At 37.8% G+C, this 12246-nt stretch overlaps 1 protein-coding gene across 4 annotated transcripts; it reads right to left on the reverse strand.

The window, feature by feature from the left end:
* Positions 1–1998: 1998 nt before the first annotated feature.
* LOC103425229 (uncharacterized) lies at positions 1999–5659 on the reverse strand. 4 transcript variants are annotated; one of them, XM_017329536.3, is made up of 3 exons: positions 5530–5659; positions 3825–5076; positions 1999–2369 (listed from the first exon to the last, which is right to left on the reverse strand). In XM_017329536.3, exons 2-3 carry the CDS (start codon positions 4994–4996, stop codon positions 2255–2257), a joined length of 1287 nt encoding a protein of 428 aa, XP_017185025.2. In that variant the 5' UTR covers positions 4997–5076; positions 5530–5659; the 3' UTR covers positions 1999–2254. The 4 variants fall into 4 exon arrangements, with proteins under 4 accessions (XP_017185025.2, XP_008361533.2, XP_028949807.1 ...); XM_008363311.4 differs by having other exon boundaries at positions 3825–5109; XM_029093974.2 differs by having other exon boundaries at positions 3825–5109; positions 5294–5540.
* Positions 5660–12246: the final 6587 nt, after the last annotated feature.

Here is a 12246-nt window from a genome sequence, read left to right on the forward strand (position 1 = left end):
TGATCGCAATATTGTAGACACAGGAACTGAATTGCATTGAAACCATAACTATGGTTCTAAATATTTGTTATATGAATTCAAACATATTATAACTAATATGGGTAGCTGAAAGCCATTGCTAGATGTTACTATTCGGTTTGTGGATATTTCTAAAAAATAGAATTATAATTATTTCTAATTGTGTAAAATTAGATTAATTAGATTAGTCAAGTTATCCACTGCCATCTTTAGTTGGAACCTACAAGATCACACACAACAGAATGATGTCAAAGGATAAAATTGGTGAAGGTTGATTTAATATAAATTGTTCCAAATTGCCCGATGTACAGGCAATCAAGAAAGCTGTACAAGTAAATATATACCCAACAAAAAAGTGGGCTAATCCAACCAATCTTGCTTGCACAATGGAAAGAGCCACTGATTTATCTTTCTGTTATGTTGATTGCCTGCATTCATGAGCCCATGCTAAAGTTTCGAATCAATCCATATGGATTGACTGCCTCCATTATGTTGTTGCTAGCAAATACCATTATTTTTTATTTTGAATCTTCCAAATCATTCCTGCAGGAAGTCTAGACCCATTTTTTTCTAATCTTTTGGTAAAAAGATTCATTCTCTTCATAAAAAAAAATTGGAGTTACAACCCAATAAAGATTTCTTTTTTTATTCATACCTGGAGTTGAATACCTCATTCAAGAATTGTATTTTATCCAATCCAATAGGATAAAATTGGTGAAGGTTAGATTTAATATAAAGTGTTTATATTAAATGTTTTTTGTTTTTGACAAATGGGTTTGGGCTTTCTATTTACTGTTCATTTGATGTAAAATAAAATAAGGATGCCTATTCTGGTAAAAACCAGATTAATTAAATATAAAATAGGAACGAACCGGACTATAGCCCAACGACAAAGGGTGTGCGGCAAGCCCAAAGGAAGTGTCTCCTAGGGCATGCGGCTCACATGTGTGGTGGAGGGTTTAATTGTAATACTATTGGCTTATGGAATTTTCTCTATGTAAGCCTAAAGGGCTTTTATATATAGTGTGGATTTTATACCATGTGAAATCAAAAAATTAAAGAAAAGGGAATTAGGTTTTCCAATTTAGAGAAAGTAAAAAGCAAAACGCCACATCCTATACTCCTTATCGCCGCACCTATTGGAGGAGAAGGTCCTAGCTGTTCGTTGTCTTCCTGCTTCACCAACCAGAGGTTTATTCGTGTGGAAACTAGTAGAGGGTTAACACTTGGGGACCTCAACAACGGATACATACTCATATGAAATCTAAATGTTGGAACTCTAAACTTAGTTTAAATTTATCCATGTGTTCTTAAAATTGTTTTGCATAAACACAAGCACTTTGGTTAACCTAGGTTATCTTGTTTTGCATGAACACAAGGACTTTGGTTAACCTAGGTTATCTTGTTTTGCATGAACACAAGAAAATTAACTAAAGTATTCCTATATTATTTAATATTTAAATTAAATACGATTAGGAGAATTAAATTAAAATAAGAATAGGAAACTAAATTGGAAAAGGAAAATTTTTCCCGTCCCACTTGGTAATTTTAGCACACATAGGTTTATTGGGGTTCAGTTGGACTCTTGGCATACCACCTATAAACCCTACAAATTTGCATCAAACAAGAATAAAAGGGTTAATGGTTCGCGGAAAGGGTATGCAACAAGGCCATAATTCTGGTAACCCTTTTGTACAAATACATTATTCTCCTGCCCACTATCGCTACTTACTAATTTGACCGTCAGAAAGCATTTGGCAGGGTGGCCCACTGGTACCCAAGGTTAATCGTAGGTGTTTGCTCTTTTGCAGGTAGTCGGAAATAGTCTACTCAAGGAGTAATGCTAGACTAAATTTGTAGACAGTAAACAAAATGAATGGAGTAGAATTTACAATTGCAATTGCAGGTGATGCCTATGACAACTGAGTTGGGACAAAAGAATGTGCGGCACCCAAAGACGCCGTCGTTCTGGGACAGCAGTTGGATGAAATGATCATTCATAGCGGAGGACAAAAGGAGACGGCATAAATCTATAACCGTACTATTAAAACAGAATCTCTAGCAGACAGCAGACAGCAGACAGCAGACAAAGAAATGTATTCCCTTTAAAATGGCCTTCTAAAAACTTACGAATACATTTGAGAGCGTAATATTCTCCCACAAACTTGCCGTCCATGAAAACATGGGATGAAACAGATAACCTAGTTTCTTGCACATGACTCAGAGCAGTTAGAAATCAACGACACTCCCAGTCCTTCAATTTCTTGCTTCCTTTGGGTTTTGAAATAGGTGCATTCATTCCTGCCATTTTAGCATTATACTTTGCCCGAAGAGGATCGTTGTATGTCCACCTGAAATACAGAAAGCAGTACAAAGGTGCTTGATAAGGAAGCAATTTAGTGAATTTTTTGTCGACAGTAAAATAAAACAAGCAGCAGGACCAGCATTTGTGATAATACAGAAAATATATAGAAAATGCATGAGACTGTGCTCGCTTACATCTCAACTTTTGTTCTCCCTCAAAAAATAAAGAAAAGAAAAAAACCAATTCAATTGATGCATAACAACTGACAGTTCCCCTCAGTGAAACTTCAAATACAAAGAAACCCAGGTGACAACCACCAAAAATAAAAGAATACTACTACTAACATGCACCCATCTTAAGTAACAACCACCATATGACCATAACGATTTTTTTTATTTAAAATTATTATTATTAAGGGGATGGGGTAGGGTTCGAAACTATTACAATAATTTAGGAGAGGGGATGTTTTGAAACCGGGACGCATGGGTGGAAACCCAACACCCTTATTCACTAGGACATTGGACTACATGCAGAAAATGTAACTTTTTTAAAGGCAAAGCATCAAATGTTTTGGGTCAAAACTTTAAAGTATCTATATGACCATAACAGTATCAACCTAGTTTTTATATACCATGTAAAAAACTTAGCTTAAATATCCTAAATATTTGACTTCAACATAATCCAATCTATTTTACCTTTCCGTTATTCCATTTACAGCTTAAGGATGCTTGCTCACTCAATGCATATTTGGAGTCATGGAGTTGTAAGAGATGCACATATAATTATGCAGGACACAAGAGGAAGGGAAAGGAAGTAAACAGAGATCTAGATCATAAGATCACTACTAAAATTCCGAGGATCATTCCAAGGGAAAGATTTGATAAATTTGCAGTACTACAGCACCCCTAAACATGTCAACTAAGGGTTTCTCAGACTCATTCCAAGTTCACTCAAGCTTCACATATGAGCAGGAAACAATCATACAAAGCTTGTATTCTTTGCAATCTTGACCAATTTTAAAATCTTACAAAGTTGTTATTTTCAGAGAACTATGGAAGAGTCAAATTAATATGTTCTGGAATACTACCAGAGCTAATATTCTTTTTGATATCCTAATGCGTTACATGCATATATTATTCTATTCGAAGAAATTACTGATTAGTTGATGATTATATCTAACTATCTGAGCCGATATACAAGACTAAAGCTCATGAAGCTCCCCATGTATACATTCATATTTTACTATTCTACTCTCTAACCCATGATATCTAAAGGGTTTATTGACAATTCAGCCCTTCAGTCCTTAATTCATTTCAAATAAAGTGTAGGGGAGATGATACAAACATAACACGTCCTTAAGAAAACAAAAAACATAACAGTGCTTAAGGTGCTACCATTAGAAAACAAGTAATACAGTAGTTCTTGCCGTATCCAATGAAGTTAGTGCATATAAGAAAGTGGTTAAAAAACATGGAAAATTCAGGAAGGAAATTGAACTTACGGATTGTTCCAGTCAGTGGTATCCTCATTGACAAGATGGGTCCATTTCGTCCTTCCACTACGACCAAAATGTTTGACCTGCATGACCTTGGGCAATATTGTTTTGTCCATCTTGTCTTCTCCAGTAGGGGAAGAGACATCACGTGCGTAAATTCCATCTGTTCCAGCCGTTGCCGCATAGTCATCAGCTTCTGACTGGAAGAAAGCACCTTTGTGGTAATATTTCTGCATGAACCTCCACTTCTGCTTTGGTCGTGGTGCAGGTCTTGGATTCTTTCTCTCCCACTCCCTCCTCTCTTCCTCTGTCATGTTTCTGACCCTTTCAATCTCTTCCTTTTCCTTTAACATTGCTTCCCTATCCTCCCTATCCCTTTTGATTCGGGCAATCTCTCTTGCCTTCCAAGCTTCATACTCCTCTGCCTCGTTTAGTTCATCATCAGTATCAATATCTTCAATATTTGCTTCCAATTCCAAACCCTTCTGAATCTCTTCATCCTTCCGAATCTCCTCAACCACAATCTGCTTTGTCTCTCTCTTCCTTTCCTCCAATTTCTTCTTCCTTGATTCCTCAAGGGCCCGTTCTTCGGCCTCAAGTCGCTCACGCTCAGCAATAGTATCTCTCTCCGACTTGGGGACAAAGACAGGCTTTAGCATCACCATACCAGTAAGCTCTTCGTCCGAGTCAGTATCGTACTCAGATTCCTCTTCCTCCTCTTCCTGTACCTCTTCCTCATCTTCTGAGGGAAGTAGTTCTTCTTCTTCTTGCTCCCTCTGAAGCAACCTCTCCCTAATCTTTCTTCTTCTTTCTTCCTGGGCATCTGCGTCCTCTTCCTCTGCTTCCAACCCTTCCTGCCTCCTGGCCTCCTCTTCAATTGTTGAAACAATCTCAGCTTGCCGAATACGCCTATGGTCAGCTCTAACATCCTCACGATTATCTATCCTGCTCTCAGCCAAACGACGCAGTCTAGGATCATCTTTCCTAACAACGTCAGAATCGTGAGTGGGAAAAGCAGCTGCCTTGGACATCTTAAACTCCCCATCTTCGTCGGCATCATCTGCCCACTCGGGAGCTTTTCCAGGCCAATACCTTTTAACCTTAGTTTGCCCAATTTTACCTCTGAGCTTATCCCTTACTGCAATAACTGTATCGCTTACACCTGCTGTTACCGACATTTTTGCACTTTATACACACCCGGGCATAAAAGACTCAACGTACCAGCAGAACAACTCTATATCCTTCGCTCTTTCAACTCCTACCAAGCAAATTTTTTAATCTCGATTACAAACTGGTAAGAGAAAGAAAAAAGACAAAATTTTAGCCCAAAAAATTTGAAAATTTTACGAACAATTAAGAGACTAATGAAAATTAAGCAAAATTCAGAGGGAAATACAGTAAAGCAACATCACCCAAATACATAGATGCACAATACATGAATTCCAAGGAAAAAATGGAAATTGAAACAGAAAAACCTGAATTTCGACAGCAAGCAACGCTTAAGCAGTGATAATTTCGGTTGAAGATAATCGATTTAAACTGGAAAAAAAGCCCTAGTTCGGCGATAATAAAAATTAAAACCCTAATCCGTAGATTCAGAGAGGAATACAAAACCCTAACAAATTGATGAGATAAAACAGAAGAGTAATGAAAAAATCATAGAAATTACGAAGAGAAACAAGAGAACACGATCAAAGAGAAGGAGACATACATGGGAGAACAAGTACGCAGGAAGAGGAGGAGGACGAAGAAGAGGATGTTGCTCCGGTCTCGTGTATATTTCCAATTTTTTTGTTGGGCTATATTTTAGAAAACGTCTAAATCGGACGAAGCGGTAAAATGGGCCACGGCTCAAGTCCAAAATTCCAAAATTTGAGCCTGAACTAGACTGTTGTTCGACCCGGCCAAATTATGTTTTATTCGAACAACACTGATAGCAAACATCCAATTTTACCCTTTGAGAGCGATATTATGCTTTTTGATAACTAGTTTTACTTTTTTTTTTTTTTTTTAACCAACTATATTATCTACACTAAGGGATGTGGGAGTAAGTTAAGCCTTATAATGGACTAGCAATAATGTGGTTTAAATTCGTCTTTGACGAAAATAGAACCAAAGATCTCTAACTTATAAGTGCAGAAGAATATCACTAAACCGTAGTACTAAGTGACTAGTCTTACCTTAATATATTGTTTTAATGTCACTTAATTCTACACTCTAATGGTATTCTCTTTCATATTTAAGTGAGATATTTTTAGTTCGAATTTTGAGAACAAAAACCACTATAGTCTTGTGGTTATCAAGAAATAGACTACGAGAGTAAATTAAAAATGCATTTCATTAGAATTGCAAAGGCACATAAAGGTAGTTGTAAATTATTTTATTTGAATTGCTTACTGTTCTTAATTTAAATTTGGAATGTCAACTCTTAGCATGTTTTTTTTTTTTAATTGTAAGACGTGCATTGTGCGATTTAGTTTTTTTTTTAATACTAATTAGCATGATAGGAATTACTTAGAATTATGCTAAATTTTTAGTTCAATTATGTTGAATGAGTTGCAATCTTCTGTTCTTGTTGTGGAGTAAAAAATAATCAAGAAAAATATGAAGGCGACACGTGGACTTTTCGGTAAAAAAACAAAATTTCTCTTGAAGCACACTGAGAATCTCATGCACAAGCAGCAGATAATGACGACTCAATCAATGTCAAAAGTGATCAAAATGGTATTCTTTTAAACCCTCTCATCACTCTTCATCAAATCCTCACCCACAAGGTAACTCCCATTTATACTTTTCAAATTGGGATTAATTACCAAAATTAATTGATTAATTTCCTAATTGATTCTCAAAATATTATTTGACATAATATCTTGCAATTAGAACAAAAAATCACCACAAGTGGCCAATCCCCATTTCTCCAAATAGGGTCGGCCACACCCTATATATAGCCTCATTCTCTCCAAAAACCTAAGTCCAATTCTCTTCTAAAATTCTCTAAATTTTTCTAAATGTTTTTCCCTCAAATTCTAACTTTGGCATCGGAGATTTTTCGGCCAAAGCCCCCTATTCAACGTAGACGCGTGCTCTTGGCTTTGATCTTATGTGTTAATTGTTTTGCAGGTGCATTTTCGTCCAAGAAGAAGAAGGCGGAAATTTGCATTCACAAATTGGTGCTTTCATTGAGAGTCTTGATTCACATGATTAAAGACGACTCTCACATTCAAGATTTTTCGTTTTCTTGCTTATTTGTACATTCTTATTCTTGGAATTTTTGTTTATAAAAATTCTTTGATAAAACGTAAAAGAAAAGTACAATGACTAGAAATTCGGAAACCACAACGAACAGAACTTCCAACGTTCAAGAATTTGGACCACGGCGATCTACGAAGCTCAACACAATGATGAGTGGAGCGGCACCACCTCCACGGGGCACCACCGTGACAACCACCATGGTAATAACCACGGCAGCAACTTTCGGCGAGCCCACTACCCACAGTGAGCAGGCTACCTCGCAGTAGCAGGCCAAAGCCCGTGCCATAAGGCATCCAGCCCATATTCAAGCCCACGGTGCTGGACTAGCAGTTGAGGCCCAAGCAGCTGCAGCAATTGAAGCAGCCCAGCACTCGCGGGCTTAAGGCCAGCTCGAGCCAAAGCTGAACCCAAGTCGTGCCGAGGACAACCCAGTTTCCCGTGCTGCACCAAACTGTACATGCCCAAGCCTAAGGTGAGCCAGCCCGAGCTACGACCCGGCGCGAGCCCAACGAGCTCCTTAGCTGAGCCCAGGCCCAACATGCACAAGCGCTGCACGTGGAGCAGCCTAAACCGGTCCAAAAATGGTTAAATTGTCTCGACTTCAGATTTCTAGACCGATGATTGAAGTGAGGGCCTTTTCACCCCATTTCTCCTTAAATTTGACATTTTCCAACTCAAATCTCGCGCCCAGAGTCCATTACACTTCCATTACTCAAGGAGACGCATTCCATCCAAGCTCTTCCAACCCGAATGATGAACAACACTTGTTTCAACAAGTCATAGAGTTGACAAGCACCCTCGCACAACATACGACCTGGTGAATCAGCTCTTGCAGCGCATCGAAATGCAATGTGCCCAGACAAGGTGTCCCGAAGTAGGACAAAGGCAGACGAAGAACCTCTCCAGCAGTGTTCTGGAAAGCAGCCACTTGACCGGCCACAAACCGAGTGTTTCGACAGTGTACACTCCTGACTGGGCCCTTGAGATAACGTATACTCTCGTTTAAGCACGCAAAATATTGTGCACTGTTTGTTAGGCCCACGAATGAGCATACACTCACAGTTGGGACCACACTCCAATAATCAACATGAGCAACCTTCCAGGCAAAGTGTTCATTCGTGGCTAGACCCACAAGAAGCATCATCAACCTTACATCGGAGTAGGCAGCAAGATGGACAGAGAGAAACAGTCACTCAATTCAGCTCAATGTACCATATGTACCGCAGCTATGGCATAGATAAGCCGAACACATAGAAGAGCAACGTAGACTAGCAGGTCAAGATTGGGGGCAGCCGAGAGCTATGCTACCCCAACAAAAGCAAATTTATGAAGAAATAGAGAGACTCTTGATCGAGTGATTGCGCAATTTCCAACACAACAAGGTCATCGATGAAGCGCTATGCCGAGGCATGACCAATATAAGCAGGTCACCCTTCATAGACGAGATCAAGCCAGCAAAGCTTCCACGCAAGTTTAGCATGCCACATTTCACATCCTTCACAGAAGATGGAGACCCGAAAAGACACTTGAAGCACTATTGAAGCATAATGGTCCTTTATCGGAACACCGATACTTTTATGTGCAAGATATTTGCCACCACTTTACAAGGCGAGGCTCAATATTGGTGTTGGAAATGTGCCCTAAAACCAATCATATGATGATACTTTACGGACATTTCACATGTTAAACTAATATAGTTTAATTTAAAGGGCAAAGATTATTGTTTGAAGTCGTCTCATATAAATGTTATATGCTTAAACAATAAGTCCAAGGAATATGTAATTGGGAGAATGCGATCTAAAGAAGTTAGATTCATGAAACCATTCTCTTTCGTAAACATATCCTGAACGTTCCTGATCATAGGATTGCTAATTGGGCATTGACAGTCCGTTAAGATCAATACGTTGTTGGAAATGTGCCCTAAAACCAATCATATGATGATGCTTTACGGACATTTCACAAGTTAAACTAATGTAGTTTAAATATAAAGGGCAAAGATTATTGTTTTAAGCCGTCTCATATAAATGTTATATGCTTAAACGATAAGTCCAAGGAATATGTGATTGGGAGAATGCAATCTAAAGAAGTTAGATTCATGAGACCATTCTTTCGTATACATATCCTAAACGTTCCTGATCATAGGATTGCCAATTGGGCATTGACAGTCCGTTAAGATCAGTACGTGCTGTGTCTTCTCTCAGAGAGAGTGACTAGTCTCGAGTCATTGGTGTGTGTGACATCAAGACAAGTACGTAGGTGCTCAATAGAGAATGAGTTCACTGAACATGATCAACGAAGAGTTCTCATATTCATGTCACATAAGAACTCATGGTTGGGATAATGCAAAGTAGTCATTTGACCTGAGGCATCATAGTTGTCTTGTGGTTAAGTCCTTGATCTTTGATTATGTCAAAAGTCACTCCAAAAGGAGGGTGTCCACGGCATAGTTGGGGTTAAGCCACTTAGCCATGGAGGCAAGTGAATGCGCAACAAAGGATCTCTAACCTTCAAACTGTTTGAGGGAGAATACTCTATGATATGATTAAGAATCTCTGGCCAGAGTATGAATGAGATTTAGGAAGTCGTTCCAAATCACATTCAAGGTAATCATATAAGCACACGAATCACATTGGATAGTAGACATGAATAAACTATCAAACCAAACAATGTGGTCAAGAGTATTGCATTAGAGAAAGACCGTATTGCATTTGTAATCCTAAACTGAATAGGTTCTCCACCTCTTCTGATTAGCTTGGGTAACCATGATATGCTGCTAGGTGTCACTCATGGTTTGTGGAAGCCCTAAACGTGTATAATCACTAAAGGGAGAATTGAAAGTAAGTTTCAATTCACAATCGATTTGAAATGGTTTTAATCGCCCACTGCCTCGCTAAAAGGAACCTAATGGATCGTACACCGTGTAAGGTGGAGATTGAAGAAACAAAGGAGATGAGCAAGGATAATTAAATGGTTTAATTATTTATGGCAAGGATTAATTAATATGTTAATTAATCAAACGAATAAGTTCGTTAAAGACCACGGGTTTAGTTATGGGCCTCAAGGCCCAATGGGCTTCGAACGTCAAGCCCATTGACTTAAGTTGTATGACAACTTAATGACTAATAATTCACAAAGGCCTTAAAAGCCCAATGAAACCCTTAAGGCCGGCCATTTAGAGATGGAGTGGGTTTTGGACTTCTTTACAAGTTTGCCACTCCAATGAATTAAGGTATAAATATGACTTTATAGCCAAAATTCATTTAGGGTTTCTTTTGGAGAAAATTGGAGAGAACATGTCTCTCCCTTTCTCTCTAAAGAGGCCGGCCCCCTTGGAGGGATTAGCTAGTAATCTTTCTCCTCCAAGGTCACTCATTTCTTCATCAATCTTACCTTGGTGTGGAGACTTAGAGGTTCTCAATTTTGGGAACTTGGAGAACCATTTCATCCATCCAAATCCATAGATCTAAGATGCAAGGAATGAAGGCCCTCTCTTTGGGTGATTATCCTTTGCTTATGCAAAGAGGAATCTACAAAGGTATAATTTCTCAACTCACTTTGATTTGAGTTGAGTCTTGGTTCACCAATCTACTAGGCTTTGAATTTCAGGTTAATGTTTTGTTTTTAAGTGCATGCAAGCATGATTCCGCCTTTAATTGTTAATTGCATGCTTATAGATGTTGCTTAAATGAACATGTTTTTCACAAATCATCCTTCAAGTGGTATCAGAGCCTAGGTCTAGTAGTTGGTGAATCCTTTTGGGTTTTGTAGTTCATAGTTTTGATTTAAATGTTGTAATATGTTACAAGCTTTATTCTTGTTTCTTTGAATGTAAATTTTGTTAGAAAATTTGCCATCTCAAAAGTTGTAGATGTAGTTCATATGAGCATGAATATTGGAGCTAAAATTTGGTGCCATGTTTTTGGGAATTTTCGGCCAAATCCAAAGGGTGGATTTTTGGGTTCTTGTTTGACTTGTTAAAAGTGTTTTCAAGTAACTTTTGGAACCCCTATGTACCCTAGTTTGGTTATATGTTATTTCCCTAAAGTTTGAATGGTTTTGGGATGTTTTTGGGTGAAAAATGTTCATGGAAATTTTTTGAGTTTTTCATGAGTGTTCTTCATTGTTCTTGACATTTTTGCCAAGAACAAAAAGTTTGGTGTTTTGATTCAAAGTTTTGATTTATTTCATAAAGTTTATGTTTTATGTTTTTCAAATGCTTAAATGTATTAGATATTTGTTTAGAAAGGTGGTAGAATTATTGGTGGGTGTGTAAGGATTAATTCCCTTTCACAACCACCACTTACACCACTTGCACCACTTGCATGCTTTATGTCAAAACTCACAAATCAACACACACATCACTCATTTCCCTCTCCAAAACCGGCCACTCCCTCAATGGGAGTACTTTTGGGGCTTTTATGCAATTACATAAAGTTTTGATACTTTTGTATATTTGCACTTTGGCCCAAAAGTTTACGTTTTTATGTTTAGGTCCAAAAACGCTAAAGGACAAATTGTTTTGCTCCTTTAATGAAGTTTTTGCATTGTTTAAATTTTGGGTTCTAGTTGTAATTACATGAAGTAGTGGATTTTTGTGTTTTTACAAAGTGACCCTGAAAGTTTATGTTTTTGCAATATAGCCCAAAGGTTGTGGTAATTGCATATTGGCCCAAATTAGGTTGAGAACAAAATTGTTTTGTCTCTTTAAATGAGAATTGGATTTTCATTTCATTTAGCTCCATTTAAATCAATTTTATGGATACAAAAAACCAAATAAAAATGTTGCATTCAATTTAATTGGTTAAAGCGTTAATTAATTAAAGGGTGATTATGAACCTAAGCCTACGATAATTGAGCTATGTGAAAGGCCGTTTCAAATTTGTTTGAACCATGGGAATGTGTATATTAGATTTTGGTTGTAATTTGATTTGATCAAATGTTGTAAAAGAGCATAAGCTCTTCTTTACTTTAAAGTAATTTGTTTTATTCAATTGTTGTAAAAGAGCATAAACTCTTCTTTACTTTAAAGTACTCCTTTTCTTGTTTTATTTGATATGCATGAAATTGGAGTAGTTGGGTCCAACGCCCCTAGGAACAACACGCCTTAATATGATTAAACGCGTAACTAAAATCAATCACCATCCCTAGACCGAGATTCAACACAAGGCTCGTGTTG

The sequence above is a fragment of the Malus domestica genome, chromosome 15, assembly GCF_042453785.1.
Source record: "Malus domestica chromosome 15, GDT2T_hap1".
Taxonomy (NCBI): Eukaryota; Viridiplantae; Streptophyta; class Magnoliopsida; order Rosales; family Rosaceae; genus Malus; species Malus domestica.

Coding starts and splice junctions, on each gene's coding strand:
- LOC103425229 (XM_017329536.3), bottom strand. CDS start 4,996: ATGTCGGTAACAGCAGGTGTAAGCGATACAGTTATTGCAGTAAGGGAT. Junction 2,370..3,824: donor ACCACTGACTGGAACAATCC/GTAAGTTCAATT, acceptor TCTGTATTTCAG/GTGGACATACAACGATCCTC.